The sequence below is a fragment of the Postia placenta genome (assembly GCF_002117355.1).
Source record: "Postia placenta MAD-698-R-SB12 unplaced genomic scaffold POSPLAscaffold_12, whole genome shotgun sequence".
NCBI lineage: Eukaryota > Fungi > Basidiomycota > Agaricomycetes > Polyporales > Adustoporiaceae > Rhodonia > Rhodonia placenta.
The window spans coordinates 1,331,961-1,345,441 of NW_020169843.1; the positions used below are offsets into that span (position 1 = coordinate 1,331,961).

The 13,481-nt window shown below is 59.1% G+C and overlaps 5 protein-coding genes across 5 annotated transcripts; 2 read left to right on the forward strand and 3 right to left on the reverse strand.

Moving 5' to 3' along the window:
* Positions 1-163: 163 nt before the first annotated feature.
* POSPLADRAFT_1071159 (hypothetical protein) lies at positions 164-3,531 on the forward strand (the record flags this gene model as incomplete). Its single annotated transcript, XM_024482424.1, has 5 exons — positions 164-490; positions 582-770; positions 950-1,006; positions 1,082-3,327; positions 3,380-3,531. The coding sequence occupies 4 exons, from the start codon at positions 164-166 to the stop codon at positions 3,296-3,298; spliced, it is 2,790 nt and encodes a 929-aa protein (XP_024336401.1). The 3' UTR covers positions 3,299-3,327; positions 3,380-3,531.
* A 639-nt stretch (positions 3,532-4,170) lies between these two features.
* POSPLADRAFT_1078945 (hypothetical protein) lies at positions 4,171-5,256 on the forward strand (the record flags this gene model as incomplete). The annotated part of the gene is made up of 2 exons (XM_024482972.1): positions 4,171-4,400; positions 4,470-5,256. Coding segments are annotated over 2 exons (1,017 nt in total), but the record flags the coding sequence as incomplete, so codon positions are not given.
* Positions 5,257-5,287: 31 nt separating this feature from the next.
* POSPLADRAFT_1172918 (hypothetical protein) lies at positions 5,288-7,825 on the reverse strand. The gene is made up of 12 exons (XM_024488205.1): positions 7,780-7,825; positions 7,678-7,724; positions 7,525-7,607; positions 7,381-7,469; positions 7,132-7,153; positions 6,974-7,004; positions 6,831-6,921; positions 6,667-6,773; positions 6,343-6,604; positions 6,044-6,266; positions 5,680-5,974; positions 5,288-5,613 (listed from the first exon to the last, which is right to left on the reverse strand). Exons 1-12 carry the CDS (start codon positions 7,805-7,807, stop codon positions 5,350-5,352), a joined length of 1,542 nt encoding a protein of 513 aa, XP_024336403.1. The 5' UTR covers positions 7,808-7,825; the 3' UTR covers positions 5,288-5,349.
* Positions 7,826-8,734: 909 nt separating this feature from the next.
* POSPLADRAFT_1151133 (hypothetical protein) lies at positions 8,735-9,074 on the reverse strand (the record flags this gene model as incomplete). The annotated part of the gene is made up of 2 exons (XM_024486501.1): positions 8,735-8,886; positions 8,948-9,074. Coding segments are annotated over 2 exons (279 nt in total), but the record flags the coding sequence as incomplete, so codon positions are not given.
* A 1,315-nt stretch (positions 9,075-10,389) lies between these two features.
* Positions 10,390-13,384, reverse strand: POSPLADRAFT_1059803 (hypothetical protein; the record flags this gene model as incomplete). The annotated part of the gene is made up of 11 exons (XM_024481193.1): positions 10,390-10,535; positions 10,590-10,792; positions 10,863-11,316; positions 11,378-11,431; positions 11,490-11,617; positions 11,661-11,834; positions 11,889-12,020; positions 12,074-12,167; positions 12,227-12,311; positions 12,869-13,029; positions 13,354-13,384. 11 exons carry the CDS (start codon positions 13,382-13,384, stop codon positions 10,390-10,392), a joined length of 1,662 nt encoding a protein of 553 aa, XP_024336405.1.
* Between the last annotated feature and the right edge of the window lie 97 nt (positions 13,385-13,481).

Here is a 13,481-nt window from a genome sequence, read left to right on the forward strand (position 1 = left end):
TCACGTGGAAAGTCGCGATTCCTCCATGCACGTGCCCGGGGCGCGTGAGGGCGTTGTTGTCTGATGTTTGTTCGGATTCTTTGTGGCCCACGCCATCGTCGGCGTCGCAGTCGTCGTCGCTGTTGCCGTAGCATCTCCCATCCCTATCTCCTTCGCTGCCGCCATGCAGGCCGTTGACGGCCCCGTTCTTGAGCTTTCCGACATCATGCACCCCATGTCACCTTCTCCTGCTCCGCAATTGCCTCCCCCTGCGGAATCTGCGGGCTTGCCCAACGTGGATATCTCGTCGAATTATACGGCCTTTCACAGACAAGCTGATTCTTCTGTTGTACAATTTGGGGGAGATTCTGTGCTACGAATGCAATCACCAGAACCTCTTGATGATAGCGAAGTAGAAGCTATGCGTTCTCGGTTGCATCAACTTGGTCTTGCCGATCCTGGTGGTACTCCATCGTCAGCTACTCTCACAGAGAAGGAGCTCGCCGAAATGGTACGCCCCCATATATCCTGCGCGGCACTTATCGTAATTCTAGCGTGGCACACTGTAGATCCTACGTCTACTATCCCGCCTTATCCTTCAGCCTTCACCGTCACAATTAGCGTCGCAAGCCGAGACTATTGCAGTTCTCACAGTACAACGCAGTTTTCTTCTTCAGGAGAAAGAGGATCTACACGCTCGCTGGGAGGCCGACCGCGACGCATGGGAGAGAAGCGCTGAAGCTCTCATTGGCAGACAACGTGCTGTGACCGACGCGGCGGAGAAAGATTACGTGAGTGGATAGCACATCCTGATGGCTTGCAGGTCGGTGTATTGGTGTTTTTGCTTATCGCTTTCTTGCTTTCGAATTACATATTTACCCCGCCGTCGCTTTTGCACATCTAGTTCAGCCTTCACACCTATCCGCAAGCTATCGGGCTACGTTCATTCTAACACATAACGTACCTGTAGGAATCCGAACGCATCATTGCTCGCTTAAAAGATGACAATTCGGCCTTGCGACACAAGGTCTGTTTATTAATGCTTCATGCTTTCTGGCACCATCGCACGTCTCGCTCATATTAACGACTTATCGTATCACAGATATCTGATCTCCACAGCCGCATATCGGTACTTGAAACTGAACTCATACGCCTTCGTCCATTGCTCCTTATGCAGCCTGCCATCCTGCAAGATCCCTCTCTTCTCCAGGATCCGATATTCGTGCAACACTTCGGGTTGCCCGCAGAACAGGCGGGAACAAAAAAACGGAGGACTAAGAAGGAGAGAGAGCGGGACCGAATAAAAAAAGAAAGGGATACTACATCGGTCCCAGTACCCCCGCCGCCCGAAACAGACATCGACATGGATGCGGAAGGCGACATCGATACGGAGGTCGATCCCACTGCCACTGGGGGTGCACTGTATGGCCTCGCCCAAATTCCACAGGAACACGCCCTCTCCAACGATGTCAGCGAGCCACAAACTGACTCGCAGGGACACCACGCGTTTCACCGTCCCGATGTTGGGAGCAATGCTATCAGCTCTCTGGGACATGGCACTTTAATCTCACGTCCATCTGTGTCGAAAGTCGACGAGAAGCCAAGCAAAAAGACAAAAGACAAAAGGGGGAGAGGGAAGGCCGCAGATAGTCGGACACCGCTGCTCTCGGACGCGCGTGCAGAGTGCTTATTGATCGCGGCCAGGAAGATTGGTCGCGCACGAGGGGAGATGATGGCAGCGCAGGCGCGAGAACTGCAAATACAAGAGGGGGAGCGGCGGAAGCGAGAGGAGGAAGCGCAAGCAGCAGAGCGAGCCGCATTGGATGCGCACGGACGCGAGCGACAGCGATCCCAGCAAGCTCAAGGGGCATGGCCATATCCTTGGGATGGTGGTATGCAGGGCCTGTCAAGCCATCCTGCGTATGCGGGACAACGTGTCACGCCCCCTCTCGTTTCCACACCCGCGGATGGGCCTATAGCTCACCGTAGCACAGGAACAACTGTATCTCAAGTACACCCCTCGCACCTCCATCCTACAGTGCATGCCCCGTCCACTCCACGGCACCTGCATGCGCAAACGACGCACCCCGGACCGGTTGCGCCCTACGCTATACCTCATCCCGGCCTTGTCTACATGCACTCGGCTGTGCCTGTCGCAGGCTCTAGCACCCACTTGATGGCTGGTCCGTCTCTAGGAGGTTCCATGATAACTACCGTTGCTCCCGGATGGCCCATCCCCACAACACCGACGAGGAACCACCAGGAGCAGGCGGCGCAGAGTCATACCCCAGTACGGAAAGGACAGCTGAGTGCGCCGACGACACCGATGGATTCGCTTGTGAGTGCTGCACGTAGAATGCTAGACGAGGACTATGATGGCGACGGTGATGGCGATGCGTCCGTCGTTGGTAAACGTACCTCACTGAGGCGGACAGCAACGGTTCCCGCCCCAGATAGCCCAGCGCCCAAGCGGCGCCGGACAGGCGCGTCGGCACTATCCGGGGCGGCGTCAACGTCTGCGTTGGGCACACGAGCGCGCAAGACGAAAAGCGGTGCGCAGCCCCCGCAGAACAAGAAAGGCAAAGGGAAGCAGAAAATCCCCACAGAGGAGGAGCAAACGAAGAACTCGGAGATCGCGCGAGTACAGGTGCCGGGCCTTATGCGTGTCCGCAGCGCGCTGGACGTGCTCGCGGACCAGGCGGCTCAGGAACAGGAGCGGCGGCCGTCGTTAGGCCCGGGCAGCCAACGGCAGAGCATGGAACCTGAAAGGAGACAGGGTTTGGACCGCTCGCGCACGACATCTTTACATGAACAGAATGTACAACAAGAAGGGCCGAGTCATCTTGCTTCGAGTTCTATTCAGAAGTCAACCGATACAACACTATCAATCCCTGCTCTACCAGCACTCGAAGATGCGAAGCTTCCTAAACGACGACATCCGTCTGCACCACCTATAACGAGCTCCGCGCTCGGCCGCAGCCGGTCATGGGAACGACATCGCACTTCGCTTGAGTCGGTTCAAGAAGAGCGGGCACCTGCCGAAACAAGTCCTTTCATACCTCTATCGCACTCGCGAGCCGTCCGCGCAGCCTCAGAGGAACCCAGCCAGAATAGACGGATCAAAACATCCACATCAGCAGGTGCCGGGGCGGGAATTACCTCCGTATCTGTGGCGAGGGAGGTTGAGGACGGTAAAACTGATAGGCCAATCGACAAAGTGTCTATAGACGTGGATGAACCACAGTCTGGAGATTCACTCCCAGAACCAGTCGTTGTCCATGATACTGTCCCGATAGGAGCAGACAGCGCAATGCAATAACGGAGCCAGTCCAAGAAATTGAGTCAGAGGTTCGTTTTATTCGTGCCTCGCACTCGGCATGCGTTAACCTTGATTCTGCAGGGACATATCCTATGTCATAAATTTCTGTCATTACCCTGCGGCAATATTGCTTTATTTTAACGATCAATCCCATCTTGGTTGGCTATCCCTCGTAACATCGTTCATGCTATCCTCGCTCTCTGTAGCAATAATGTATTGTATTATTTCTGATTTATTGGTGTGCTCTGTCGCTCTGTTTTTCCCCAATACCTCGCGTATTGAAACCCGATGGCGATCTTGCCAATAGCTCGCCCCCTCCACACGCGTGCGGTCACGCGCACATGACTTTGCTACAAACCGTGACCGGATGATTTGTCTAGTTGCGAACGGCCGCGTCGATTAGTCTCCTGAGAGCGGATAGACAATTCCTTCGACCTGTGCCGGCTCCGCAGCGCCGATATCCTGCGGAGGTCCGAAGAGGCTGGTTGTATTCAAGCTGTGTGGTCCTGCTGGCATTCTAGTAGTTTTCTCTCGGACACCACACATGGACTATGCCCAAACGCAAGCGATCAAACCATACAGCGAACTTCGGCGACCATGCACAAAAACGAGCTGCTCGCGCTGGACCGCAGACGTCAACTTTGGACACTCTTGTGACACAGAATGGCCACGAAAACGAAAATGCAGGACCAATTGTATCGAATGGTGGAGACAGCGCAAATGAAGGAGCAATTGATCAGTCTAGTATCGCACATCCCCGCTCTCCACCTAACACTCAATCCGCGGAAGACATTACACAGCATCCGTCTTGTACAGCGTCCTCTTCGCTAAGCGTCGTAGATCCTCCACGCTCTGACAATTTACACGAGCCTGAGCTGAGTGACCTCCTTGATTTCACCTCCGCGTCGACGGACGCGCTCATAACACATCGCTTCGAATGTATTGCTTCTGCACTACTGCACGAATACTACCTCCTGGTGATCTCAGACGACACTCGTAACAACTACGAGATCCTCGAGGTCGAGTTCTACTTGAAAGCTGCTGACGTGCATGATGACCCATTCACGCATGGCAGTGAGGAACAGAGATACAGCGGGCAATGGTTAGTATGCATTCAATAGCCCCAACGTCTACCAGTCGATGCGCGTGTTAAATGGGTGGCTCATGGCAGGTACTTCCACCGCGCACCGCGCAGATCCAAGGATCCGACCGTGTCCCAAACGGCTGCAAGCGGGTATCGAGGCGGCACGCGCAAAGGCCTTGACCTGACGATGGGCGCGCCGCCCGTGCGCACGTCCCCATACTTCGCCCCGTCCGCGCAGAGCACCCCGTGCGAGCCGCCTATCCGCGGAGGCGTGCTGCTGCGCACCATCCGCCGCATTTCCGACGCCAAGGTCATCTCCGGGCCGTCGCTCCTCGTCGACGAGGTCCTCCGCGCAAGCGGCGCGGCGAGCATCGCGGAGCTTGTCGCGACTCAGTGGGGTGGCGACATCTCCGCGTTCTCGGTGGCTGCCCCCGCGGCGTGCAGACTGCAGCTCACGCGGCGCGTCGCTGCCCCCGCTACGCGACCGCAGGTATACCGCTCGCCGCGCATCGGCCTCGACCTCTCCAGCCCGGACATTCCTGCGGACGGCGTGCAGCAGCTGGCGCACCCGCGCGTTGTGTTCGTCGGACTGCCCTACCGCTATTTCGTGCACCCGCACCTGCTCACCGCGAATGGCCGCGGGCAGACGCTTCTGGGGGTGTATGATGCGTGCACGGCGGCTGACCCGCACGAAGACGAGGCCCGATTGAGCGAGGTGGTGCGGCTTACCGGGCTGAAGGATGCGACGGTGCAGAAGTACCTGAGCGAGTACAGAGTGGGGCTGCAGGGAGGCGGTCTGAAGCCCTTCCTGGGCGTTGCAGGGAAGGGCGCATCGGCGTCGCCAACGACGTTCATGCGGATGATGGGCACGTTGCGTGGGCTCCAGGGCCGGGATTATGCTGATAAAAAGTAGACCTACCGCGCCTAGACCATCTACATCGGACAAGGACCATACGCTACGTACAATTCAGGGCATACGCTCCCTAATACTCGCCAGCCAGTATTTGATTCCACTTTGCCGCTCCCCGAGCTTCTTGGCTTCCGCCTCTGCCCGTTCGCGCTCACGGACAATGGCGCCCTGCCCGCGCGCCCACACTGCGTCGGTGTCGAGGTCGACCTCGGCCAGCGGGACGAAGTGCGTGCGCCGCCCGACCCAGAAATACTCGTATGCCGAGTATCCCGCATACAGGAGCACGTACAGCGCGACGCCAACGTACGTCGCAACGACATTCTATCCGGCACACGCGAAGTCAGGGTCTCCTGCGACACTCGAGAAACAACACGGCGGGACACGCACCCGCCAGTCGAACGGCTGCTCCACGACCGCCGCGTAGCCCTGTGCGGCAAACATGAGCACCGCGAGCACGAGCGTCGTCAGCGGGAGTGCGGGGAAGAGCGGCTGGTGGTAGGGGAGGTCGTCCGGGGCGCGGTGCTGTGCGCGCCAGGCGGCGCGGAAGCGCAGCGAGATGGGCCCGATGGAGCCCCAGGTGAGGAGCGCGGAGATGCCGGTGAGGTTGAGCAGCCACGTGAAGACGACGCCGGCGCCCCAGATCGTGGTGAGGAAGGAGAGGAAGGAGACGGCGAGGGCGGCGCTGGCGATCGCGGGGCACGTGGTGTGAGCGGAATGGACGAGAGGGCAGGGGAACGGCGCGGACGCTTACAGGAGCGCGGGCACGGGCACGCCGCGGCGGTTGACGTAGCCGAGGACGGCGGGCGCGTGCCCGGTACGTGCGAGCGAGAGCAGCATGCGCGAGCTCGCGTAGAAGCACGAGTTGGTCGCGGAGAGCACCGCGGTGAGGAGCACCGCGTTGACGACGTGCGCTGCGGCGCCGAAGCCGGCGCGCACGAAGACGACCGTCACAGGGGACGCGGTCACGTCCGAGTCTGCCGTGCGCAGTCAAACGAGCCAGTCAGCGTTGGTGGGGTGACACATGCACGGGAGTACATGGGGTGGACGCACCGTAGGCTGCGCTGAGGAGCGTCGGGTCGTCCCAGTTGATGCAGAGGCCAATCGTGAGGATGGTGAGAATGTAGAAGAGCACGATGCGCACGAAGGTCGCGCGAACGGCGCGCGGGACGGCACGGTGCGGCTCGGCAGACTCGCCCGCGGCGAGCGAGACGAGCTCGACGCCGCCATAGGAGTAGAAGGCGTAAGCGAAGGTCTGCGCGAGCGCGGAGAAGCCGCCGATGATGGCCTGGCCGTTGTGGAAGTTTGCCAGGCCCTGGGTACGGGTGAGAGTTATCAGAGAGCGTATCAATGTGTGATCAGAGGCACACGACTCACTGGCCCAGGGTGATGGCGGACGCCACCCCAGTCGTAGATGAGTCCGACAATGATGAATAGTATGATGAGTACTACTTTGATGGTGGCGAACCAGTATTCAGACTCTCCTAGGGATAGCCGAAGAGATCAGGGATAAGGCGAAAAGAGCGTGGTCGACGCCGTACCGTAGACACGGACGTGGATCAGCTGCATGAGGAAGACAGGCGCGATGATCACGAGTGCCCATTCCCAAGGCTGGACGCGGGCGTCCCAAAACTACGCAGAATGAGCACGCTAGTCAGAAAAGGTATTTGTGCGAGGTGCATACCTGCAGGATCACAGCTGCAGCCGTGAGCTCGCTTGCTAGGCGGGGTTCAGTCAATATCCGTACTGTTGGAGAGGATCACGTACGAATCGAGAGACTCCTGGCACGGGTAATACATCACCGTTGAGGTCGCCTGAGTGGCACTCCAGCTGAGGACTCACCATTGTAGCCAGTAGTTCCATCCTAGTCCGGGATAGTTGTATTCAAGAGCCGTCGTACAATGCAAATTACAAACAGTCATCAGCAAAAGCGCATGACACCGATCAAACCAAGGAGCCCTCGTATGAAGTGGTACAACCGCAAAGAACAAGTAAAACTTGCCCCATCTGAGGGCTCCTTGTGGTGATATGAAGCTTGGTTTCTGCCTGATGCGCTTTTGCTGATGACTCGTGGCACAAACCGACACTCACCCAGGGTAAAGCCAAGGGCGGGCGACACGAATCGGGTGCCGAAGACGGCAAAGCTGCCAGAGACCGGGATGTAGGACGCCATTTCTCCTCTACACACGCCCCATGAGGAACCGACACGAGGAATACGGGAGAGGCTATGCTCACAGAGAGATGACCACACCATAGCAGAAGATGCCCACGATGAAGTAGGAGATGAGTGCGCTCCCTGGACCTGCCGTGGCGACAGCCTAAAAGGGGAGGGCGGGGGCGCGATGATGTAGACAGATGGAACGCAGGAGGGGCGCGCGCGGTGCTCACCGAACCCGCACTGAGAAAGATGCCCGTGCCGATGGTCCCGCCGATCGCTGTGCGAGCGTGAGCAGGGACGATCGACGAGCCAGAGAGCGTGCGCGGACATACCGATCATCATCAGATGGCGGCTGCGCATCCCCCGCTGCGTCGTATGTGCCCCGTTCGCGCCGCTCGCGAGAACCCGCTTCCACCATGGACGGCCGTCCTCAGCGTCGGCGGAGAGGGAGGCGGCGTCTTCCCCGGGCTTCTCGGGGTCGCTGAGGTCCGCCTTGGAGTCGGACGATAGGCGGACGGATGCGGCGTCGACGTCGGCCATGGCACAGTGGTCGATGCAGGCGTGCGCGCAGGTGGTCCGAGCGTGCTGATCTGCGAAGCCTAATATAAGGCAATGACGGCGCCTAGGACTGACGGGTGCTTGTGGTCGTCATGAGCGAGTGATATGGCGCACGCAGGCACGCCGTCCTCGGTCGCGTGCAGCGATCTTCCTCGCTTCCGCCGCGCTGCTGTGCACGGCTTGCACGGCCGGCCCAGCAGCTATATAACAGCGATTGGTTTTGAGCCAAACCGCCCCGGACGCAGTAGGTCCAGTACACTCCCACTCACCGAACAACGTACTAGGTCGTAGTAGCAGATAGCTGCATTGGTGGCTACGAGAGGGTGTGCACTTTACTTACGCGTGCACAAGATGAGGCCAGTCATCAAGAGGAATTTAGGACAATACATGTACACATCGCTCAGTCTGTAGAACGCGCTGACGCGATCACGTGCTCGTCATATCTGAATCACATTGGGAGTGAGCATTTTACAAAAGAGATGTGGCATCAATGAGCAGCGTTTTCTTATTGACCGCCCGCAGAGATATTATTGTCTCTTGTCCTGCCAGGTGTACTTCCTCGTCATCACACCTGGGACCTACGCACCTCTGGCTCCACGGTTGTATTCGCTTGTCTGTTCCTGGTAGCATATATGCCCTCAATAGCGAGTGAGGTATAGTTCTGACAGAATGTATAAATTGCTACGATAGATGCGTCTTTCGTGGTCAGTTCACTCTGTAATGAGCGTGCTATGTCTCGTCTTTTTCTTGCAGGAGGAAGTACTCGCTACCGTACACCGTAGATGACGCCAATGTTGCAGCAGTGAGCACCAGAGAAAGCGGATGGCGGGCAGTGAGCAAAGACTTGCGGAGGTTGAGGAAGAGGTACGTGAGCGACCACGCTGCAGGGGTATGGTCAAGTGGGACAGCTCAGCGCGAATACGGCTGCTCAGGGGCACGCACCTGTCGTGATACCGCTCCCATTGCGCGTGTCGCCGCACGAGACAACGTAGCCGGCGCCGGCGAAAATGGCCCCGAAGCCGACGCGATGCATGAGGGGCGGTAGGCGCGGGTTTGGCGGGATGAGGGAGGAAGCCAGAACTGGGCGATGTTCGGCCGCGGGTTAGCTAGCTGAGACGGTGGGACGTACACAATCCTGACAGTGCCCAGACGGGATTCCTGAAATCGTCCGTGTGAGCAACCGTGATGAGGCATGGGGGCAGGAAACATGGCTCATCGCTAGCCCCAAGTCGACGAGCAGCAGATACGCACGGAGACTGCGAGTATGGACGGACGATTGAGGCCACTGCGCCCAGTGCGCCGGCAGCTGAGTCTTCTGGGGGCGGCGATGTGTCCTGCTCTGGTGCCATGGGTACGCGCGACCACGTTCTTTGAGTGACGGTAGTGGTAGAGGATCCGGAAATGCAGGAAATGATTCCGCAAGTGAATTTCGACTGATAGACGTGTCGGCATTCTCCGAAATTGATCGCGACGGCGAAGTCCCATCGGAAAATGCTATATTATTGTCTCGTACCCATCCCCGTATCCGCACCCCACCACCGCGAAAAGGGGGTCTGGGGCAGTTAGATAGGCGCACCCCCCCTGGCTTAAGCGCCCCACAAGCGCCGGAATGTAACGGTCACAGTAGGCTTCTGGTACCGAGAAATGATGCGATCTTTGATCGCTTTCCAAATCCGGTACTCACACCTAGCAGGTCATGCTCGAGGAAGTGTCAACAAAGGCATACCTGAGCTTGTAAAATACTTGAAAGGCCACACAAAAAATATCTATGCCAAACTCAGCCTGTAAGTTCATGACCAAATGAAGTATCATGTGGAAAGCATCATGATGAAAGCTGCAACTTCTCCTTTCAGTACCTGTGGCATCCTCATGATGTTGCTGGAGGGGTATATCTCATGAAATACTTAGGTTGCTGGTGGATATAGTATATGAGACTTATCTAAGATGCTTGAAACAAGTAAACTTGAGATTCTGTAGCAGACCACAATGTAGCGTCCACCAGTCTCGAGCACGACCTGCTAGGTGTGAGTACCGGATTTGGAAAGCGATCAAAGATCGCATCATTTCTCGGTACCAGAAGCCTACTGTGACCGTTACATTCCGGCGCTTGTGGGGCGCTTAAGCCAGGGGGGGTGCGCCTATCTAACTGCCCCAGACCCCCTTTTCGCGGTGGTGGGGTGCGGATACGGGGGGATGGGTACGAGACAACTATATTACTGTTTACCGCGACCTTGGCTGCGGGGTTCGCGCCAGAATCCCGCGCTGTATGTATATTGTGCTGCAAGTTCCGCGGGCGTTTATCGTAGTGCACAAGCATCTGTTATTCCAATTCGCAACGCTCCAACTCACATCCGTCCATCCTGCACGTAATATACATATCAAAGTCACTGCGAGCCGTGCTTCTCGTCGAACGACGCCGTGCGGCTGTCGTCCACGTTGACGATCGGGCCCGTGAACCACTTGCGCGCCGACACCATCCACGACACCGACGCGAACACGAACACCGCCATGATGATCACCACCGCGTAGTCTGCCACACGCACGTCAGCCACGCCACCACAAGGAGGGCTGAAAAGGGACGCACTCATCGTGTCCGCGCTGGGCGTCTGCCCCGGCGGGAACAGCAGCAGCACGACGATGAACGACACCCACGCGCACGCGATGGCCCCGATCGGCAGGTACCAGCGCCCGAGCGTGAACGGCCCGGGGACGAGCTTGTCGCGCCCAGACGTGATGCGCAGAAAGATGGGCGTCACGTACGACGTGTACAGACCGATGACCGACGCCCTGTCCCATGCCATCATCAGCGCCCGAGTCGACCGACGATGCCCGCCCGAGCGAGCGGGCGAGGACGCACCCTGCGAGCGACGACAGCGCGGTCGCCGAGAACCCGAGCAGGCCGCAGACCCCCGCGAGGACCATGACGAGCCAGACCGCGTGCACGGGCGTGCGCGTGCGGCGGTCGATGCGCTTCCACCAGCGCGACCCCGGCAGCGCGTGGTCGCGCGCGAACGCGAACACGACGCGCGACGCGTCCACGCCCTGCGCCGCGCCCGTCACGTACTGCACGACGATCACGCAGCTCCACAGCGCGAGCATCCCGCGCGCGCCCAGCACGTCCACGAACAGCTGCGCCATCGGCAGCGGCAGCGGCGACGCGAGCAGCGCGGGCACCGACGCCGTCGCGAACGACGCCGCGATGAACAGCAGCCAGCCGAGCGACGCCGTCGCGCCGACGCCGACGAGGATCGCGATGGGCGCCGCGCGTGCTGCGCCGGCCGTCTCCTCCGCGATGTGCGCGGCCGAGTCGTCTGTGATGTGTGCGTGCGCGTGAGCGAGCGTGCGTAGGACGCGATGCAGGAGGCCGCTCACAGCCCGTCAGCGTCCACATCGGCGACGTGAACGCGAGGAGGAACGCCCAGCCGTCTACCGCGCCCGCGTGTGAGCTCGGGTCGTGGGCGTGTCAAGGCGTGCGCGCACTCACTGTTCGTCCATCCCGTGTTGTTCTCAAAGTCCGTGAACGCCTCGCGCGTGGACACACGCTGCCCGCTCGCGCCCGAGCACACCAGCAGCGCGACGATCGCCGCGATCGACGTGCCGACTGCGCGCGGCCTGCTAGGATCATCAGCGCCTCCCCGCAACCCAGACACGGCACTCGCCATTGACGACGACGTAGAACAGGTTCAGCCGCGCCAGCACGCGCGTCGCCGCGGAGCACACCATCCCGTGCGTCGCCAGGATCGCGAGCAGGATCCCGTACGTCGCGCCCGCGCCCAGGTTCACAGAGCCGCCCGAGCCCACCGCGATCGCGCTCGTGATCATCTGTGCGCTGCAGACTTGGCTGTCAGGGAGGGGGAGCACGACGTGCGCGCGCGGGACGCACCATGTAAAGTCGATCGAGCACACCAGCGTCACCTGGCCGGTGATGTTCGCCCAGCCGGTGATCCAGCTCGCGAGCGGCGCGTACTTGGGCGGCGCCAGCTTTGCGGAGAAGTAGTACAGCCCGGCGCTCGTGCTGCGTACAAAGTGAGCGGCGGAGGAATGGGCGCAGACGCTGGATTGGCTTACGGCATGGACGACGCGAGCTCGGCCATGGAAGCCGCGACGGTCATGACGAAGAGCGACGGGATGAGCCAGCCAAACACCATGCCGACGTGGCCGCCTGCACGGGCATGCCATTCATGAGCACGACGGCCGGGCAGAGAGCGCTGCGCGACATACCTGAGGCAAGCGGGAAGGAGAACGTCGAGGACACTGACGCGATGACGCCCATGATTGAAAAGGCAAACGCGACAGTCTCTATGAGCTGTGGGACATCATCAATGAGACAATATTCATTGTAGGGAAGGAACTGGGGGCGATCGATAAAACTATAATGTCCTCAATGTATTAAATACGCTACACGCCATGCGCAACAACCCCCTGATTATACGCAGGGCGCACGTTCCGGATTACAGTGCTTCGGTGGGACAGCCATATTCGGACATTCAGAGAGCGAGAGAAACTCGAGAACCCGACTGCCTTGTCCGGTCCAGAGGCAAACTGGTTGGCGAGATGCGGCCATCATAGCGGGTGGCGGTTGCATTCAATAACATGCTCCGAGTTGTGCCGAAGATATGTCTGAAGTTTCCCGCCTGCAGTGGACTGTCAAGCGAGCCGAGTGCCTTGCGTATCTGCCGTCTCTGTTTGGGCGGACGAGACTCCAGTGTGCGTACTTAGGCACACCTCGGCCGGACAATACCTCCGAGAACAGTAGGCGATGGGACGACGGACGGGTCAGGCACGAGAGACAAACGGGATCATACAGTGCGCGAGAACTAGTCCGCGAGTGGGTGCGAGGGAGAGATGGCAACGGCGACTCACCGAAAACTCGCGCTTGAACTCGGCTTTGTAGCCGAGCTTTGCGAGAAGGGCGTCGTCGGCATGGCGCAGATGGGAGAGCTCTGGATGGTGATGCTGGGTGTGGTCGTCTACAGGGACGGTAGCGGCAGTGGCCAGAGCTTGCTGCTTGTCGTCTTTGAGTTCTGACGAGGACATGTCAGAGACGAGGACGCGGGGAGGTCACTGCGTCAGTATGAAGGGAAGGGAGAAGGAGCGGGGCAGCTAATATAAAAGCGGCTGATGGAGCGCGCGACATGGTCCTTATCATCCCAGCCCGAGGGGGCCGCCGTCTTGGCTCGCGGCTGAGGGTGACAGCCTATCAAGCCGTCCGTGGATCGCTCGCCGACGCCCACTCGTTCATACACACGACGCGATCGAGAGTGATCGGCCCGCCACCAGCGCGTATGTATACTAGACCTCCGCTGCTTATCTTCGTCTGCTCATCATTCTACCGTGTATCAGTGCACCCACAGACGTCACCGCTATCGTCTTCGCCATGGCCCTCCGTCGGACACCCCTGCTCTCCAATCTCCAAGCTCACAAGCTACAGTCATCTCTCCAATACATTATCCGCTCTTATCCTGCATACATATCA